At 33.6% G+C, this 17,849-nt stretch overlaps 1 protein-coding gene across 3 annotated transcripts in view; it reads left to right on the top strand.

Moving 5' to 3' along the window:
- The first annotated feature begins 1,453 nt into the window (after nucleotides 1-1,453).
- The window catches only part of LOC117784694 (lateral signaling target protein 2 homolog), a 35,700-nt gene continuing 19,304 nt past the window's right edge, over nucleotides 1,454-17,849 (top strand). The window contains exons 1-2 of one of the 3 annotated variants that reach the window (XM_034622498.1): nucleotides 1,454-1,633; nucleotides 16,172-16,320. In XM_034622498.1, coding sequence (XP_034478389.1) covers nucleotides 16,204-16,320 — 117 coding nt within the window. In that variant the 5' untranslated portion in view covers nucleotides 1,454-1,633; nucleotides 16,172-16,203. Of the gene's footprint in view, nucleotides 1,634-14,967; nucleotides 14,980-16,171; nucleotides 16,321-17,849 lie in introns of those variants that run through there. The other 2 variants (XM_034622500.1, XM_034622499.1) reach the window with 2 other exon arrangements.

The raw sequence follows: 17,849 nt of genomic DNA, 5'->3' as shown, positions 1-17,849 counted from the left end.
ATGTAAGAGCGTTCATAATTAAAAGCTTTCTGACATTTAACGAGATTTAACGACACTCTGACCTTCACAATGCCATTAGAATAAACAGCGCATCAATTTAATTTTACCGTTATTTGTGTGTAAATGTCCAGATATATTTAAGTATATACTGGCATCATTTTTTTCTGGTTATTGGCGACTTTGTTGCTGTTGCGTTGTCGGCAAAAGCTTTTAAGTAACAATAAATAAATAAACGCACACGGTCCGAAAAACCAACTTAATTTGTTAAAAGAAATGCCGATGATGATGATGCGTTGATGATGTAATTATCACGTAGTAGAAAGCTGCACATGAACGCTATTCGAGCTGAATCTTGTCTCAACTAGATTGATGTTAGAAATATGCAAATTAGTGTGGTGTTTGTTAAGAATTATTGCTTTTTTTGGTTAACAGCCTTTTAAGCTGTTCAAGAATTTCTTGTAAGTCGTTTTTGCAGTCGCATTCATAACACTTAAGAGAGTGGTCAAAGAGAGCAGCTCTTGGCTAAAGCAAAAGAGCTAGTCAGTTAAGCTTGGCTCGGCAAAAAGCTTCTGCAAGCTTCGACACGCCAAATGCTATTAAGCCAAGTTAAGTAAAGCCATGCAGGCAAAAGTTGTTCGAACAAACGAACAAAAAACCCGAACAGCCAAACGAGAAACGGCCAACGTAACCGAACTTACGGTAAGGCCAGCAAGCCAGTCAGACAGTCAGCCAGGCCCAGCTCAATTCGATTCCAAAGCCATAACCAAGACCGTCTTGGCCGTCAACGGCCGTCGTCAGTCGAGTCGCGAAAGTCGTCGAGTGCGTTTGTTGCCAGTTGCTTTTGTTGCTGTCGGTGCGGCACAGTGAAAACTTAAACACCAAACACACATACAACACACAACATACCACATACACATAAGCTGTGAGTAAAACTGTGAGCAGTGGCTAAAAGCAAAACAAACAAATCTCAGAAAAAGAAAGAGAGGCAAAAAAAAAAAACAAAAAACAACCTCATCATTATTATCATCATCGTCATTCACAGAAACGTAAAATTTTTATTTGTGCGCGCAGTCGTTATGCAATGGAAGTGCGTCCAAAATAATATTGAATTAGCAAGCAAAAACCAAAACAAATATTAATAATATGTAAAAAGTTGAATAACATATTTGTTGCTATAAATTATTAATTAAACTACAGACACTTTGCATTAAAAACAACAGCTCAAAATTAATTAGCTGTCGACAACTGCTAAGCCAAAATTGAAAAAATATTAGAAACAAGTTTTCAAGTAAGTTTTAAAATAAAAAAAAATAACAGCAAAAGTGAAATTAATGCAACAACAACAACACAAAACACAACAACTAAAAGTGGCACAGTGAAATTGGCAAAAAAGAAATTCAATTGCCAATCAATATTAAAAAAGTATATAAATATTAATTATAGAAAATCATTGTTACAGCATTCAAAAAAAGTGCATAAAAAGCATAGCAACAACAACAGTAACAGCAGCAATAACAACACTACGTAATCATTGGGAAAATATCTGCAATTTTGCAACAATTTCGACATTGCAGCAGCAGCAGCAACAACAACAACAGCAACAACAACTGCAACAAAAGTAATTGAGCAAAAGGTGAGTAGCATGTCAGACACGCATGCAACAAGCAGCGTTGCCAGTGCTGCATGCAACAGCTGCAGCAGCAACAATCAGCCCTCGCCCTGTAAAACGTGGCGTATGCGTAACATTTAGCCAAACACCAAAATGCATTCATATTCACACGCCCCACAGCAATGCCTGTGTGTGTGTGTGTGTGTGAGTGAGTGTGCGTATTGTTGTGCACTTCCTGCTACGCTTTTTTTTTTTCTTTTTTTTTGCTACATTTATTTCCAAGCTGAGTTTTGGTTTCGTTTTCGTTTTCATTTCATTTAAATACAAAATAATATGTTATGATGGCAGCAAGTGTACGATACGATTCAAGCCGGAGTTCAGCTCAAGGTTGAAATCATTGTTGTAGTTGTTGTTGTTATTATTTTTGTAGCTGTTGTTGCTGAGTTCGTTGTCCAAAACTTGAGTTGAGCACAGTTTTAGTTTATGCATATTTGCTGTATATTTATGAGTTTTCAAAAACAAAAACTGGATATGTTTTTAGGACTAATTAAAACTATTAGTGCTGAATTAACGATACAATGTCAAGTTGTGACTTAGGCATCAGTCTAGTTAGGCTTTAGCCAACGATAAACTCAAATATGACCCTGACGCACAACAACAGCAACAACAAAAACAAAAAGAAAATCAGCTCTCGACAATACTGAAAAAAAACTGACTGATGAGTCGTCATCACGCCTCCGAAACAAATGCAGTTAATAAACTAAAGACGTGCCTCAAAATACAAAAATGAGAAAACGTTCGAAAATATATATACACGTATGTTATATGGAAAACAAAAAAGAAATAGAATGCAGTAGGTGTTGCGACAATTGTTGAGGAAGGAAGTCGCCGTGAATTGCAGTTTGGCTTGGTTGCCTTTTAGCATTGGCTCTCGTCTTCTCTTGGTGGGAGTCAATTAGTGTGCAAAAATTTAAATACAACAACAGCAAACAGCCAGGCAACAGCTGGCTGAGGGGCAGGGGTATAGAGGCACCCAATTATGCAGTCATAAATGTAAACAATCGCGTAAAAGACCTTAAAGTGTTCAAGCAGAAGAAGAAGCTGCAGACAGACAGACAGAGAGACAGAGAGGCAGAGAGACAGAAAGACAGCCGAAAGAGACGTGTTGAAAATGCAGTAACCAAATATGCAAAGTTCAGTTGGTCTTGCTTACCCCCTCCCATCCCCTTTCCACCCCCTTTCCACCCCTCTTCATCAGTCGAAACTATTGCAAGAACCTCAAATGTACACTACGACTTTAGACAATAACGTGGCAATTTAATGGGAAATGTCAGTCACAGGCGTACAACAACAACAACGACAACAACAGCAATAGTTGACTTCATTTTCTCAGAAGCAACAAAAGAAAAACTACAACAACACCAAAAGCAACAGCAACTTATGCATGAACAAATGAGTTTTCGTGCGCATAGACACACAAAAAAAAAAGGTCGTGGCAAAGTTACAAACGCAATGACAGCAACCAAAGAACAACAACAATAACAACAACAAAAAACACTAACAGCAATAACAACAACATCAACAACAAAATAAGACAACGCGGCGTATGCGCAATGCGCCAAAGCAAAGCAAAAACAATCGACATATATATATTACTTCAAACCCAACATGAACTGTGTCAAAGTGCATGACTACGAAATTCCCTTCACTATACAGTTAAGATCAAGCCGATCTGTGTATCAATATATACTTAGTGTATTCAAATAACATAGTATCGTTGTAAGTTATGTTAAAGCGCTGACAACAACAGTTTGTACTCAAAAAATTTACCCTGACTACGAAAAAGTATTGTAAAGTTACACAAACTGTTAAATTTTAACATATGTTAATACCTTAACATATACGATATTTTATTCGATACTTGGCATGTTTTTGGTATTTTTAATAGCTAAATTATGATGCTTATAATTTGTTTTTGCTTTAAATGTCGTTAAGCAACCTAAAAAATATATTTTAATTTTAAAAATCTAAACAACTGTTGCAATGAATTTTACCCCTTAAAAAGGGCTGTTCATTATTTTCTCTAGTAAACTTGCAAAAATGCCAAATTACGGGAATACCCCAACTATAGATTTATTTAAATTTTGTTATTTCTACAGTTTTTCAATGTCTGCAAAATGCTAACTTGCTTTGTCTAAAATTTCTGGCATTTCTTTAAATTCTGTTTACAAATGCGCTGCGCATTTTTATGAGCTGCCAATTTCCATTGATTTGTGTGTTTATTTGTGTGTTTGTATTGTGTTGTGTTCCTAAAGTACAATTTATGGCGTTTGTTCATTAGTTAAAACGAAAAATGGGTTAATCATATGCCTGGAACATGCTAATTTTTCTACACATTCAAAAGAATACGTGTGTGTGGCCAAAGTTCAATGATATCTTAACTTGGCTACTTGCAACTGAGCCACAACAGTTGCCACTATTAAAAGTTAATTAAATTGTTGATGCTTACATTACGCAGATAGTGCATGGCACGTGTTGTTGTTGCTATTGTTGCTGTTATTGTTGTTAACGATTAGCCCGATAGTGTCGGTATTAGCTGATGGCCTTTAATGTCTTATCGCACAACAGCAACAATAGACAAGCCCTAACGAGCCTCTGGCTTTGAACGGGCGGTGTCTTTATTAAAACATTATTTCATTCATTTGGCATTGTTTTCTCGAATATAAATTGCATTTTAAGTGCACGCGTAGGCCACAAAAGTATTTGTTGCTGTTGCTCGATTCAATCAGGCAGACAAAACGCTTGTTAAACAGAAAAAAAAAGAAGAAGAAGTAACACAGAAAATATTATGATCTCTCTGTCGTGTTACTTCACATTTCCGCTCTTCATCAACATCATCATCATCAGCATCAATGTGTAATAAATAAAAGCAACTTTCGTGGCTTTCGAGGGCTGTCGTCGCATTTGAAAAGCAAAAGTGAAAAGCAGTTGCTGACCAGAGATTGCCATTGTTGATTGCAGGCGTGTGATAAGCACAAATCGCCAACCTAAACTTCAATTTAACACAACTCAACTCTTAAATAGCCACTGCTTTCATTCAGTTGTACGAGTACTTCCAATTTATTTAGCCAAACTAATGATGGTCAACGTAATGCAAGTAACTCACTCTCTCGCCACAGCGACATGTCAAAAAGAAAGAAAATCTGTTTCGTTTTCAAACTCACTCGCTCGTGGAAAATTTAGTGTACAACGGTGCACAGTGGAACCATTTTACATTACACTGCATTGCAAATATCATATATTTTGAAGCAGTAGAGATTTTTCAAAATTTTATTTCAAAAAGCGATTGATAGAAAACTTAGAAAGCTTTGAAATGATTGTTAACACAGTGTTTTAGGCTCATTGGGTGATTCAGGTTTGTCGATCAAAATTGAAAAATATTTTCTGTGCATATTTTAGCTGTTACATTTTCAAAAACTCATTATTTTTTTCCCGAAATATACATTCACATCTTGTTTCATTTTTTTTTCATATAAAATATTTAAGTTACCCTAATAACATTAAGAAATAGATGGACTAAAAATGAGTCCATTGTCAGTTATTTTCCATCAAAGTTAAATAATAGCCCAATTTTAGTGCTTTTCTTTTTAAACATATTAAAATTTAAATATTCTACAAATCTGTAGCAGCGTCAAAGCAAACCAAATACAATTGTTTGTGTTCCAGAAAACAAACAACCATTTTCAAATGTGTAATAAAATGTTGACATACTTGACAAAATTAAATATTTATTAAATTGAAATAAAATATCTTTTAAATTGAATAAAAATGGGTAAACTAAATTTTTAATGAATTTGTTAACTATATAAAATATTTCTAAACCAAATAATCTTGTTTAAACTAGAAGTATTTGTTTTGACTTTGAAAATATGCTTGAAAAAAATAAATCTCTGACATTTAAGGAACACCAACATTTCGATCTGTTGTTTTTAAAAACATTTCTCTTCAAAATCTCTAAAAATTTCTGGAAAACAGCTGTATTATAATTCAGTTTTAAAGTTAATAATTTTTGTAAAATTTGCACTTTGAAAAATAGGTCAACTTTGAGAGGCTGTCACGCCCACAATTTTTATCTGATTAAAAAATACTTTATGTATTCGTAATCCTTAAATTAGAATTCTCTATTTAACGCATTTATTGTTTTTACAATCGCTTCCATCGAAAATATGATTTTTGTACCGCCTATACGCACTTATGTGCCACTGTACGACTGTGTGAGTGTGAGTGTGTGTGTGTGTGTGTTGTAGGTTTGCTGAAATTGCTTTGGTTTACATTGCAATGGGTTGGCTGCACGCCACATCTCTTCCAGCCAGCCACGGATGCCACAGACAGGCTCTAGCCAGTTGAAGCGTGCAGGCCAAATGAAAACTGAAAACTGAAAACTGTTAACTTGAAACTGTAAACTGAGACTCAAACTGAAAACGAAAGCAGCCGCCAAATGTTGTTGTTGCTTTAGTTACTGCTGCTTTTTTTTGCAAGTAATTTCTGTATTTTTTTGTGATTCGCTTCGCTTTGCTTTTCACTCCGCAAAACTAATAGTTGTTGTTTGTGTTTTTGGCCAGCCAAAAGCTGCACTCGTCTCTATTGGCCAGTGCAAGTTTAATTTTTTAAAGTTTTTGTTGCTGGTTAAACGTAACGAATCTAAAATACGCGCCAAAAATGCGGAACACTTTTTTGAGGCATAATGAAAGTGTCAACTTGTTACTGAAGTGAACCGCAGACAGCCCTGAACCAGTTTCAAATCACCTGCAACACGATGTTGAAGAGTGTTTTTTTTCTCAAGCTTCAGTTGAATATATATCGTCTAGTAAATGCAGCTGCAATCAGGCAATCCGGCAATCAGCCAACCAGCTTTTCATCTATCATATTGATTAATTGTGAGAGCGTTCGGCAATCGGCCTAAAAAATGTTGATGATGCAACCTGAGATACTTGGCTAATGAACAGCAACTACTTAAATTATTAGTTCAAGTCGATTAGTGTAGCAGGATTAGTTCGAAATTATGTATTTACTTCATTCCGTTAAGTTATGCTGCAAGTTTGTAGCTTAAGTCATTTGATTTGAACCGATTTTCGGCCCATTTGCATTTTTCATAAGCGTGTCAAGTAATTTTGTAAATTTACATATTGAGAGACGACTCGAAAGAAATACGAAACCAAAATCAATCAAATCTACAACATCTTCAAAAAATTGAAATGTTAACTTTTGGTTCGGATTTCTTGCCAAGTTTATTTGTTTTTGTCGCTGTTGCTGATTGCGCAAAACGCTGACAGTTACATGACTTAAAAAAAAAAAACACGTATATTGTTAAACCTTATGATTTAACAGAAATTCGTTCAATAATTGCGTGAATGATGAACGATGAGCATCAGCGTGTGTGCGTGGGGAAATATGAATGAACTTGCGAAATGCAATATGCATATGCTTATGCATATTTATGTTTATTGTTTAATGATATGCTGTATACTTATGTATATTTATGTATGTTTGATTCGCTTGTTGGTGTCGTTGCTGTTGGCGATAATAATGCTTTCTACGCTTAGCGCGCTCAGGTGTTAAATAGCCAAAAAAACAAAAAACAATATACAGACAAAAACCAGCAGCAAGTTACAAGTTCCGCAAGACATTGTTTTGGCTGCTGTCTTTTGAATTTTGCACTATTAGCTTCCTATTTGCACACGCGATATATCTATTTACAAAACATATACTTACATACAATTTGCATAATGAAAACCTTAACCCCAACAATACATTGCAGGTAACTGAACCGTGCCAATGCGGAGCACTTTCACGGCGTTGTTATGCAAATTAAAGCATTTGATTAGCCATAGTCAGGCAGTCAGAGTCAAGTCGAGCAGACCCCAAAACAATACGCATTAAAGCGCATAAATAATTATTATAAATATTTTTCTATTAAGCGTATGTGTACACTCAGAAAAATATGCTGTCCTCAAATTCTTAAAATATTAAGATTGTTATGTACTAAAAGTTTTAAATTCAAAATTTTAAATCCATTTTAAATTTAAAATTATGACAGTTCATTTCTATGGCAGCTATTCGAAATAGCAGTTTGATTTTTAGCAAACTTAGTCCGAATATATAAGACCATGGCAAAGACAAAATATTTGAGTATCGTAAAGATAGCTCTAGAAACAAAAAAGTTATTTATACTAAACTAGTTTAAAATTTATTGTACTTGAGATAGTTTTTTTTAAGATTGAAATTAAATTAAATATGACACTGTTTTGTACTAGAAAAAAATACATTTTTTGACTAATTCAAGATTTCTGTGTACTTAAATTAGTATGTTTTAAATTTTTACAAACTTTAATTAATCCCAAAATGTACATAAAGTATCCCAGAAAAATCGTCTGTTTAAGTACGAAAATCTTGCTTTTTTTCTGAGTGTATAAATTAAATTTCATATACATTTCTTCCCTCTTTTGCCCTGACTTAAAAGTCAATGACTGCTTAATTTAATTTAGCAACAAATCAATGGCCACACTCTTCGGGTGAATCTTTTTGGTTTGAACTTCTTCTCACACGGCTTGACCCCAGCGTGAATTTCGAGCAGACTGTGAAAACAATTTCGTTTTGTGCTATTTTCTTTAGCGGCATCACCAAAAAAATAAAGAGGTTTGTTGATTTCTGGCCAAGGCCAATCAATCAAATTCTGCAAAGAGTAGACAACAACAACAACACAAATTCTTCGTCAAGCTTGTCACTAGAAGAAGAAGAATGGAGTCGACGAAAGTATCAAATTTATGTGGCAATCTTAAAGAAGCGCTTCATTAGCGTGACTTTCAAGTCGGTTCTGGTTACATAACATAATGAACCCGAGGATAAAAACCAAATATATATGAAAATACTTTCTAAATTTACCATAGACCAAATTAGCATGACCTTAACATGTTTTGGGCTCAGCTACTTTTGGCAAATGATTTAGCATATTTGTTGGCATTTATTCCCTATAAACCGAACCTGTTGCACAGTGTAGTGAGTATATCAATGTTGCGTGGTTGTCATTTGCCAAATGTGTTGTGTTTTCAATGCAACACACACACACACACATACAGATAGACACCCACAATCCATGTTGTTAGCTAGTCACCTCATAAAGCTGCCTACATCTTGACGAGTGTAAACAAATCAGCTACACAACTATGAGTACTATGAGCAGCTGGTGAAGTTGAAGCTTCCAGCCAACTAGCTAAACATTGCCAAACACACAGTGAGTGGCAAAGTGGCAGAGAGAGAGAGAGAGAGAGGGATACACACGTGCTGTCTGTTTACAGCTAAAATAGTAAATCTCGTGACGTATTCGCATTGCATTTGAACTCTGCTTAAACAATGACAACGTTAGGTAAACGAACTGAAAACTATTTGCAGTCGACTGTTGACTGTCGACTGTCGACAGTTGGCAGCAGCCGGCAAATGTTAAGTGAAAAAGTGGCCATCATAATGTGAGCGACGACAAACACAGCCGCAGTCGCCATCGCAGTCGACGTCACAGCCAATGACCGACACGTTGCAGCCAGTCAAAGTCGTTATGAACAACGACAACGACAACGACAACGTTGTTTGCCAATGCAACGGCAACAATAATATTAGAATTTTCAGCCCACTTCACACCCATTTAAGTAAATTTACATGTCTGATAATTAATATGCAAGTCTTGTCTGGGCTATGACTACGATTCTACACTCATAAAAATCTTACAGTCGATTTTCACGCTAAAATTTAAAAAGTCGACCTAAAAAGGGCCTCATTTTTTTAAATTCTATTTTAAAATCTAGAAATTATTTTTATAAAATTAAGGGATAACTTTCCAAAATTATAAAAGATTTTTTTTTAATTTTTAGGCGTTGTTTCCTAAATATTAGATTAATTTTTCATAAACTTGTAGCGAACTTTCTAAATTTATAAATGTTTTTTCTAAATTCTAAGCTTATACGATAATATATAATATTTCCATACATGTAGGATAGAATAAATTTTCTGAGTGTACGTTTCTAGCTGACGGTTTGTCATCATCAAAATTCTTTATTGATTTTCCGTTCGTAAAACTACAGAAATACTCGTGCTCAATTGTTAATGACGCTGTCGTTGACTTTCATTCATAAAACGCGGCATGTTATTGTTGTTAGTTAATATGCAGCCAGTGTAGTCATTGCTTATAATTAATGCATATTTTCCAACAGGCCTCCAATGCAAAGAAAGTTCTTTTCGAAAGTAGTCAAAGAGCCAAACGAATGACTTAGGCAACAAACTTACTGTGCGCATGCACATCAAATTTTTCATACGTTTCGTTGATGTTGAAGATTTTTCACAGTTGCTCAAATTCGAATTGCTAGCGAAACACGAAATAGTTTACTTTCTATTTCGATGATCAACAATTTAATGATGCAAAAAATCAAATAATTCATTAACAGCGAAAGCATTTTTATTGCTTGCAGCTTGACAAAATGTCAGCGGCAGATGCATCGGCATCTGCAGATGTTAATGGACGCGGTGAATATTGCGGAAAGATGTTTAATAATTGATTAAAAATTGTACATAAGTCAACTAATGTGTTTATTAGTGTAGCATATGTTAAAATTACATTTATTTCAATTTAAAAAACGCGCTCTTAATTGTGAAAGTTCAACGCTCAGCGAATAATATTTAATTTGTATTGTTTGCTTTCGGTAGTTATGAAAACGAGTATTTTATGACAAAATCTGATTAATTGGCATTATTTACAAATTTAAATAATGTCAAATTGGCTAATAGATAACAAAGACAAAGGTTATTGCTGTTAATAGTTTTTTGTGAAAGTCGTTGCCATTTTTGTGCGTGCTGCAAAAGCCAAACAAAAATTGACAAAAACAATTTGAAAGTGAATGCGATGACTATGGAAAATGCAAGGCTGACGAGTAATGTTCACATACACGTATTTAATTCCTGCAGTCAACAGTGAAATATAACAGTAAAAGTGCTTGAAGTTATGCAGACAAATCAGCAAAGTCAACACACACACACACGTTGCCAGTTGATGACTTCATTTCACGTTACCATCAAGTGGCCATCAACATCTCAACACTCACTGTTTCTGTTTACAAAAGCCACAGCAACAACAAAGAACAGAGAACCCAGAGCCCATTAGCAAAGACAGAGAACCGCTGTTGTTAAGACTGCAATTTCCCTTTGACTGTGCTTTTGACAGATTTCATTCCCTCATCCGCTATGAGTCTGCAGGATCTGTTTGGAGCACCACTTGACACCACTTTAACAGCAGCTACAGCACAGTTATCACAACTTTATAACGTACATATATATATATATATATATATCTCAGCATTGTGGTCCTGAAATCTTCCCAGAACAGGCTGCAGTTTCATCACTTTAATTTCACATGCCCCCATAAACAATATGCTAAAATAAAAAAAGAACCAAAATTTCCCGATAATTTAACTGCTTCAGCCGCAGGTTGGGATAATCAAATGTTCTCACATTGCCATTTTTGGTTATAGACAGAAAATAAGTATTTAAACAAGCCGTTACATTAATACACTTCCCACTTTCATTTCATAATAAAAAAAAACAGTTTAAAAAAAATTTGTTTTGATTGAAAGCGAAATAAAAACATTACAATTGCCCTTCTTGCTCACCGAAAATCAGCTGTTTTCGACCCTAAGCCATTTATCATCCAACTTTCCATTTTTACACTTTTTCAAAAACTTCCATCTCTCATAACTTCATCAAAAATTAACCGATTTTCAAGCGGAATGTCATTTTGATCATGATTTGGCCTCTAAATTGATTCTGCATTTAAATTTTTATCATCTGGAAAATTTGATATTTTTTCGATTCTAAGCCATCTATTATCCAATTTTCTATGCTTACCCCTTGACATTTTTTCAAAAACTTTGATCTCTCATAACTTCATCAAAAATTTACCGATTTTCAAGCGGAATGTCATTTTGACAAAAAAACTTTGATCTCTCATAACTTCATCAAAAATTTACCGATTTTCAAGCGGAATGTCATTTTGATCATGATTTGGCCTCTAAATTGATTCTGCATTTAAATTTTTATCATCTGGAAAATTTGATATTTTTTCGATTCTAAGCCATCTATCATCCAATTTTCTATGCTTACCCCTTGACATTTTTTCAAAAACTTTGATCTCTCATAACTTCATCAAAAATAAAACGATTTTCAAGCGGAATGTCATTTTGATCATGATTTGGCCTCTAAATTGATTCTGCATTTAAATTTTTATCATCTGGAAAATTTGATATTTTTTCGATTCTAAGCCATCTATTATCCAATTTTCTATGCTTACCCCTTGACATTTTTTCAAAAACTTTGATCTCTCATAACTTCATCAAAAATTAACCGATTTTCAAGCGGAATGTCATTTTGATCATGATTTGGCCTCTAAATTGATTCTGCATTTAAATTTTATCATCTGGAAAATTTGATATTTTTCGATTCTAAGCCATCTATCATCCAATTTTCTATGCTTACCCCTTGACATTTTTTCCAAAACTTTGATCTCTCATAACTTCATCAAAAATAAAACGATTTTCAAGCGGAATGTCATTTTGATCATGATTTGGCCTCTAAATTGATTCTGCATTTAAATTTTTATCATCTGGAAAATTTGATATTTTTTCGATTCTAAGCCATCTATTATCCAATTTTCTATGCTTACCCCTTGACATTTTTTCAAAAACTTTGATCTCTCATAACTTCATCAAAAATTAACCGATTTTCAAGCGGAATGTCATTTTGATCATGATTTGGCCTCTAAATTGATTCTGCATTTAAATTTTTATCATCTGGAAAATTTGATATTTTTTCGATTCTAAGCCATCTATTATCCAATTTTCCATACATACCCCTTGACCTTTTTTCAAAAACTTTGATCTCTCATAACTTCATCAAAAATTTACCGATTTTCAAGCGGAATGTCATTTTGATCATGATTTGGCCTCTTAATTGATTCTGCATTTAAATTTTTATCATCTAGAAAATTTGATATTTTTTCGATTCTAAGCCATCTATTATCCAATTTTCCATACCCCTTGACATTTTTTCAAAAACTTTGATCTCTCATAACTTCATCAAAAATTAACCGATTTTCAAGCGGAATGTCATTTTGATCATGATTTGGCCTCTAAATTGATTCTGCATTTAAATTTTTATCATCTAGAAAATTTGATATTTTTTCGATTCTAAGCCATCTATCATCCAATTTTCCATACATACCCCTTGACATTTTTTCAAAAACTTTGATCTCTCATAACTTCATCAAAACTAAACCGATTTTCAAGCGGAATGTCATTTTGTTCATGATTTGGTCTCTTTAATGATTCTGCATTTAAGATTTTTTCATCTAGAAAAATTGATATTTTTTCGATTCCAATTTTCCATAATTACGCCTTGACATTTTTTCAAAAACTTTGATCTCAGTTACCAATCTCTTGGCATAAACAATATCATCCGAATTTAGAGTATGATAATGTTATGCATCTATGCTATAAGCAATTGCTCATATCATTGGCATGCCATACACGTAATTGCTCGTCGAGTCAAACTAGAACACGTCTGCCTGGAGAACTTGTACAATGTACATCGCGTACGTGCCATGTCAGAACAAGAGAACGGGAGTAGACATTGTGTTCTATATAGCAGACAGTATGTACATTGTACAAGTAGTAAGTAGGTAGCTCATGTGTCGGATGCATAAATAACAATAGCTGGGGACAGACTCCATCTAGGAGATACAACACAACTAAGTACAATGGCAAAAGCAGCCGAAATCGAAAGGTGCAAAAAATGCAGCTCTTAATGCAGCTCAATAAACAAGCAGAAAACTGGCGACAAGATACACACACACACACACATTTACAGATTCAGTTGGAGATGGAGATGGAGACAACGAATGGTGCAAAAATTGTCGAGACATTCGTACAATTTAACGGCTTTTGTTGCATAAATTCAGCAGGCAACATTTGTTATGCGATTGCAATCTATCGCACAAAATGGCGTCGATTGTTGACAATGCGAATCGAGTACATCGAGTACATACACTGAAAAAAAAGACCAAGTTCTAAAATCAAGAACATTCATCTTAAATATTTTGTTCTTAAAATAAGATTATTTTAAGACCAAATTACTAAAACTAAGATTATTAATCTAAAAAATCTAAAAATCTTAATATAAGAATAAAAATCTTAAATTGTTAGGAAAGTATAAATATGTACTATTTCGTATCAAACAAATGATGGCACCGTGGCGCTCTGGTTAGAGAGGCCGCTTCAGTTGTGAAGCAGTAGGCGGCGGTTCGAATCCCCCTCGTAACAAATTAAAATAACATTTATAAAATTACTAAAACAGAATTAAATATAAATAAATCAAAATTTAAAAATAAAAAAAATATAAATATAAAAAATAATTTTCATTTATTTTATTTTTTGATTTAAATTTTAAGAACATTTATTCTTAAAGTAAGAACTTGGTCTTATTTAAAATGTTCTTAAAATCAAGATGTGTTCTCTTAATTCAAGAATTTGATGTTCTCGACGCATTTTTTAGACCAAAAATCTTAGTTCTGAGACCAAAATCTTGATTTTAGAACATTTTTTTTATCAGTGTACTCGATACCAAATGGAAAATGGAAAACAGCAAATGGTGTTGGCCGAAAAGTTGCGCAAAAAGGTGTCAAAGATTTATGGGTAGCATCCCAAAAGTTTGGGCTGTCAATCAGTCAATCAGTCTATCAGGCACTCAGTCACTCAGCCATTTCGGCAAAAGAAAGCTGACAGACAATTATAGACACTAATAATAAAGATAATAATAATAGCAGCAGCCGCAGCAACAACAACAGCAATTACAGTCACAAACAAAGCATGTAAATATGACAACAGGTTAGCGAACCTCGCACATTTGCATATGGGGAGAGAGATAGAGAAGAGAAAATACAGAAAAGAGAGTATTTAGAGAGCAACAGAGCCAAAAGATTGCCGCTACACGCGTCGTCTGCCAGAGAGATTCCAAGACCCCAAGAGGTGTTTATTATGCAATGAACGTTTTTTTCATCAACTTGACAAACTGAGCCGTGAAAAAACAAACGACTTGGCGTTTGTTTGCTTTGTTTTATCTTTGCTTTGTTATTTTCCCTTTGTCAGCTCCTTAGGCCTACAGGTGATTTTCAGTTTGCAGTTGTCCGCTGTTTCGGTTTCAGTATCAGTATCTCAGTATCACAATATCTGTATCTTTAGTGCGTAGCCAGCGACAAAAACAGTCAAACAAAACGACAAGTAATTCAATAAAAATTGCATGTTTTACATAAATTCTGTGGCTGGCTATAAAATATGCCACTGTCACATAGTGCACACTGATTCCAAATCATGCGAAATTGCAGAAAAATATTTTATTTTAGTATATTAATTTATTTAAAACTGTTGATCAAGTTTTGACTGCTTGTCTATGTTAACTTTAACCTTCACTTTAGCTTGTGTTCAAAAAGAATTTCAGTTTCTTATATTCACAGATAAGATTTCTTAAGAATATAAATCTAAACAAAAAGATAAATAACATTTTAATTGGATGTTCATAAATATGCATAACTAAATAAATTCATTATTAATTTTTGTTTATGGAAAACTAATTGAATTAAAATATATTGAATATTCATATTATATATTCACATGAGCAACATTTTGGCAATAAATTAAAAATAAATATAAGTATTTTTAGGCATAATACCGGAATTCCGGGCTATAAATTAATCCAATGCGGTGTCAGAAGTACGATAATCCTGTATTCTTTTAATGTACAAAATACTTGAATCAAGCACGATTTTTCTTAACATTATTTTCATATTCGACATTCTGTAAGATCTGTTTTCAATTAAATAAAATAATTTAGTCTTTTATTAACTTTTTTAAAGTTGACTTTTTAATATCGTTGCCATTTTATCTACATATTATTTTAATGTAACAATAATATCCTAAATACTTAGTGAAAAAATACGTGCTCAAATCAAGATTTTTTTTTCAACTTGAATTTTAGAAAGATTTCTTTTTTTTTTCTGTGTAGCAATTGGCCAGAATGCAATTCGCAGTCAGCAGGTCCAGCATCATCTGTGTTTTAGCTTTTTATTGGATAACCGCAGACTATACAAAGTTTACACAGCTGAGGCCGCCTGTGTGGATGACTTGTAAAAAGGAAGTCGGGTCATAAACAATACATGTTGTTATTGTGCTTGGGTGCGTTGAACCTTGCCGATTTTTTTTTGGGTTCTGTTTGCTTTGCAATTTGACGCTGCACAGTTTGAGACCTGTCAGCATAAAGGTCTTCAGCCCAAAAGAATTCTTTGACGTATGTATAATGTACAGTTAGATGGTTAAATACTCTTGCCAAAAAAGTTCTGCCAAACTGGCGGCACACATAAAAGCTAAATACATATCGTATTCACAGCATTTTATGACTTGTTCGTATCTTTTGCAGACTCTCCCAGATTGAAACGGCGACTCACAAAAATGGTATCGCGAAGAAAAATATTATCACGTTCACGCGATGATCTGAACCTGGATCAGACATTCACGCAGCAGGAGGAGGAGGAAGATGTCTGGTATCAGAAAGACAAACTCTATAAGGTAAGTCTACCAAAGAAAAAGATTAAAATCAGTTGAAATGCAATTCATTAGCATACTTAACATCGTTTTGAGGCCTTTTCAATGGTGTGTGTCAACGTGCAATTAGTTAGATGTAGAAGCTACTGTATGATAAAAAAAAAATATACAAAAGCAACAAGCTAGAAAAACGAGTCAAATGGAGGCCACGATTTGAACCAACTGACAGCTCGAAGACTTTGACTTCCGCTTCGCCAGTTGATTTTCTATGATTTGTGGCCTTTTTTTTCCTCGCTGGTTTTACGAATATTCTCGACACGTGCAGCGGTCGCATTGAGGTCAGCATAAAACGCACTAAACCTTAGCCACCACCACAGGCGATGTTTGTTGTTAGTGTTGTAGTTGTTGTATTGACCAATTGCATTAATTACCGTTAGGCCATTGCATTGCGTTGTGCATTTTTAATTTGCCTATGGCCATTTGGCAGTTGCTGCAACAACAACAGCCACAACAACAATAACACCTAGCGCTCAAAAAAATGAAGACGACGCTCAGCAACAACAACAACCAGCAATAACAACAATAACAACAACATTCACAAAATGCTAACGTAACCCTAATGTACAAGCCCAGCACGAGCTTGACTTTATATGATTGAACGTGACGCTGTATGTGTGTGTGTGTGTGTGTGTGTGTGTGTGTGTGTGTGTGTGTGTGTGTGGGCATTTCATTGATTTTAGCATTTAGGCAACAAAATAGACAAGAAAATAAACGTTAGTTTTGTTTTCATAGTTCAATCGCACGTTGTCCACGTTTATGCATAATATATCATGATATCATACGTGTATAACAAAATAACTTATGAACTAAATCAATAAAAGGTAATAAAAATTAACGAATTTACTGTAATAAATCAAAAGGGCTTATATTAATTTCATAATTTATAAAAGGGGAATAAAGTTAGGGATTATTTTTATTTTTTCTTGATTGAAAAAATCATTCACTTATGTTAACTTTAAAAGAGGCTAATCTATTAAAATTCATCATGATATACAAATTTTTTTAAACTTATATTAATTAATTTAGAGTTATACTTTACAGTTTAAACAATATATATTATTTTTAAGCAAAACATAAAACTTACAAAATAATGATTATAACACATAAAAGGAAATAATTATTCTTTGATTCTTTTTTTGTTTACTCAAAATAATGATGTTTTTTTGAATTGTAAAGCAAAACCCAAATTAATCATTATATTATAAGTAAACTATTTTGTAAATTATATATTTAAACATATAATTATTACATATAATTTTATAGATTTTATTAGTCTATTAACAATTCCAATAAATTTAATTATCTGTTCTTTATCATATATACAATTTATCAAATAAAATATAGTAATTAATAAAGTAAATCTATAAATTGACTCTTAGATTAAACTATAAAGTTACACTTCAAATTCATAAAAGAATAAATCATAAAATCAAGTCGCGTATAAACGCAGCATTTGTCGCTAGCTATTCAGCTTTATTTTTGGCAAATGCCGT

Source organism: Drosophila innubila, assembly GCF_004354385.1.
Source record: "Drosophila innubila isolate TH190305 chromosome 2R unlocalized genomic scaffold, UK_Dinn_1.0 1_C_2R, whole genome shotgun sequence".
NCBI classification, from domain to species: domain Eukaryota; kingdom Metazoa; phylum Arthropoda; class Insecta; order Diptera; family Drosophilidae; genus Drosophila; species Drosophila innubila.
Note: the sequence above shows the minus strand (reverse complement) of the source record. Positions and strands in the feature narration are given on the sequence as shown.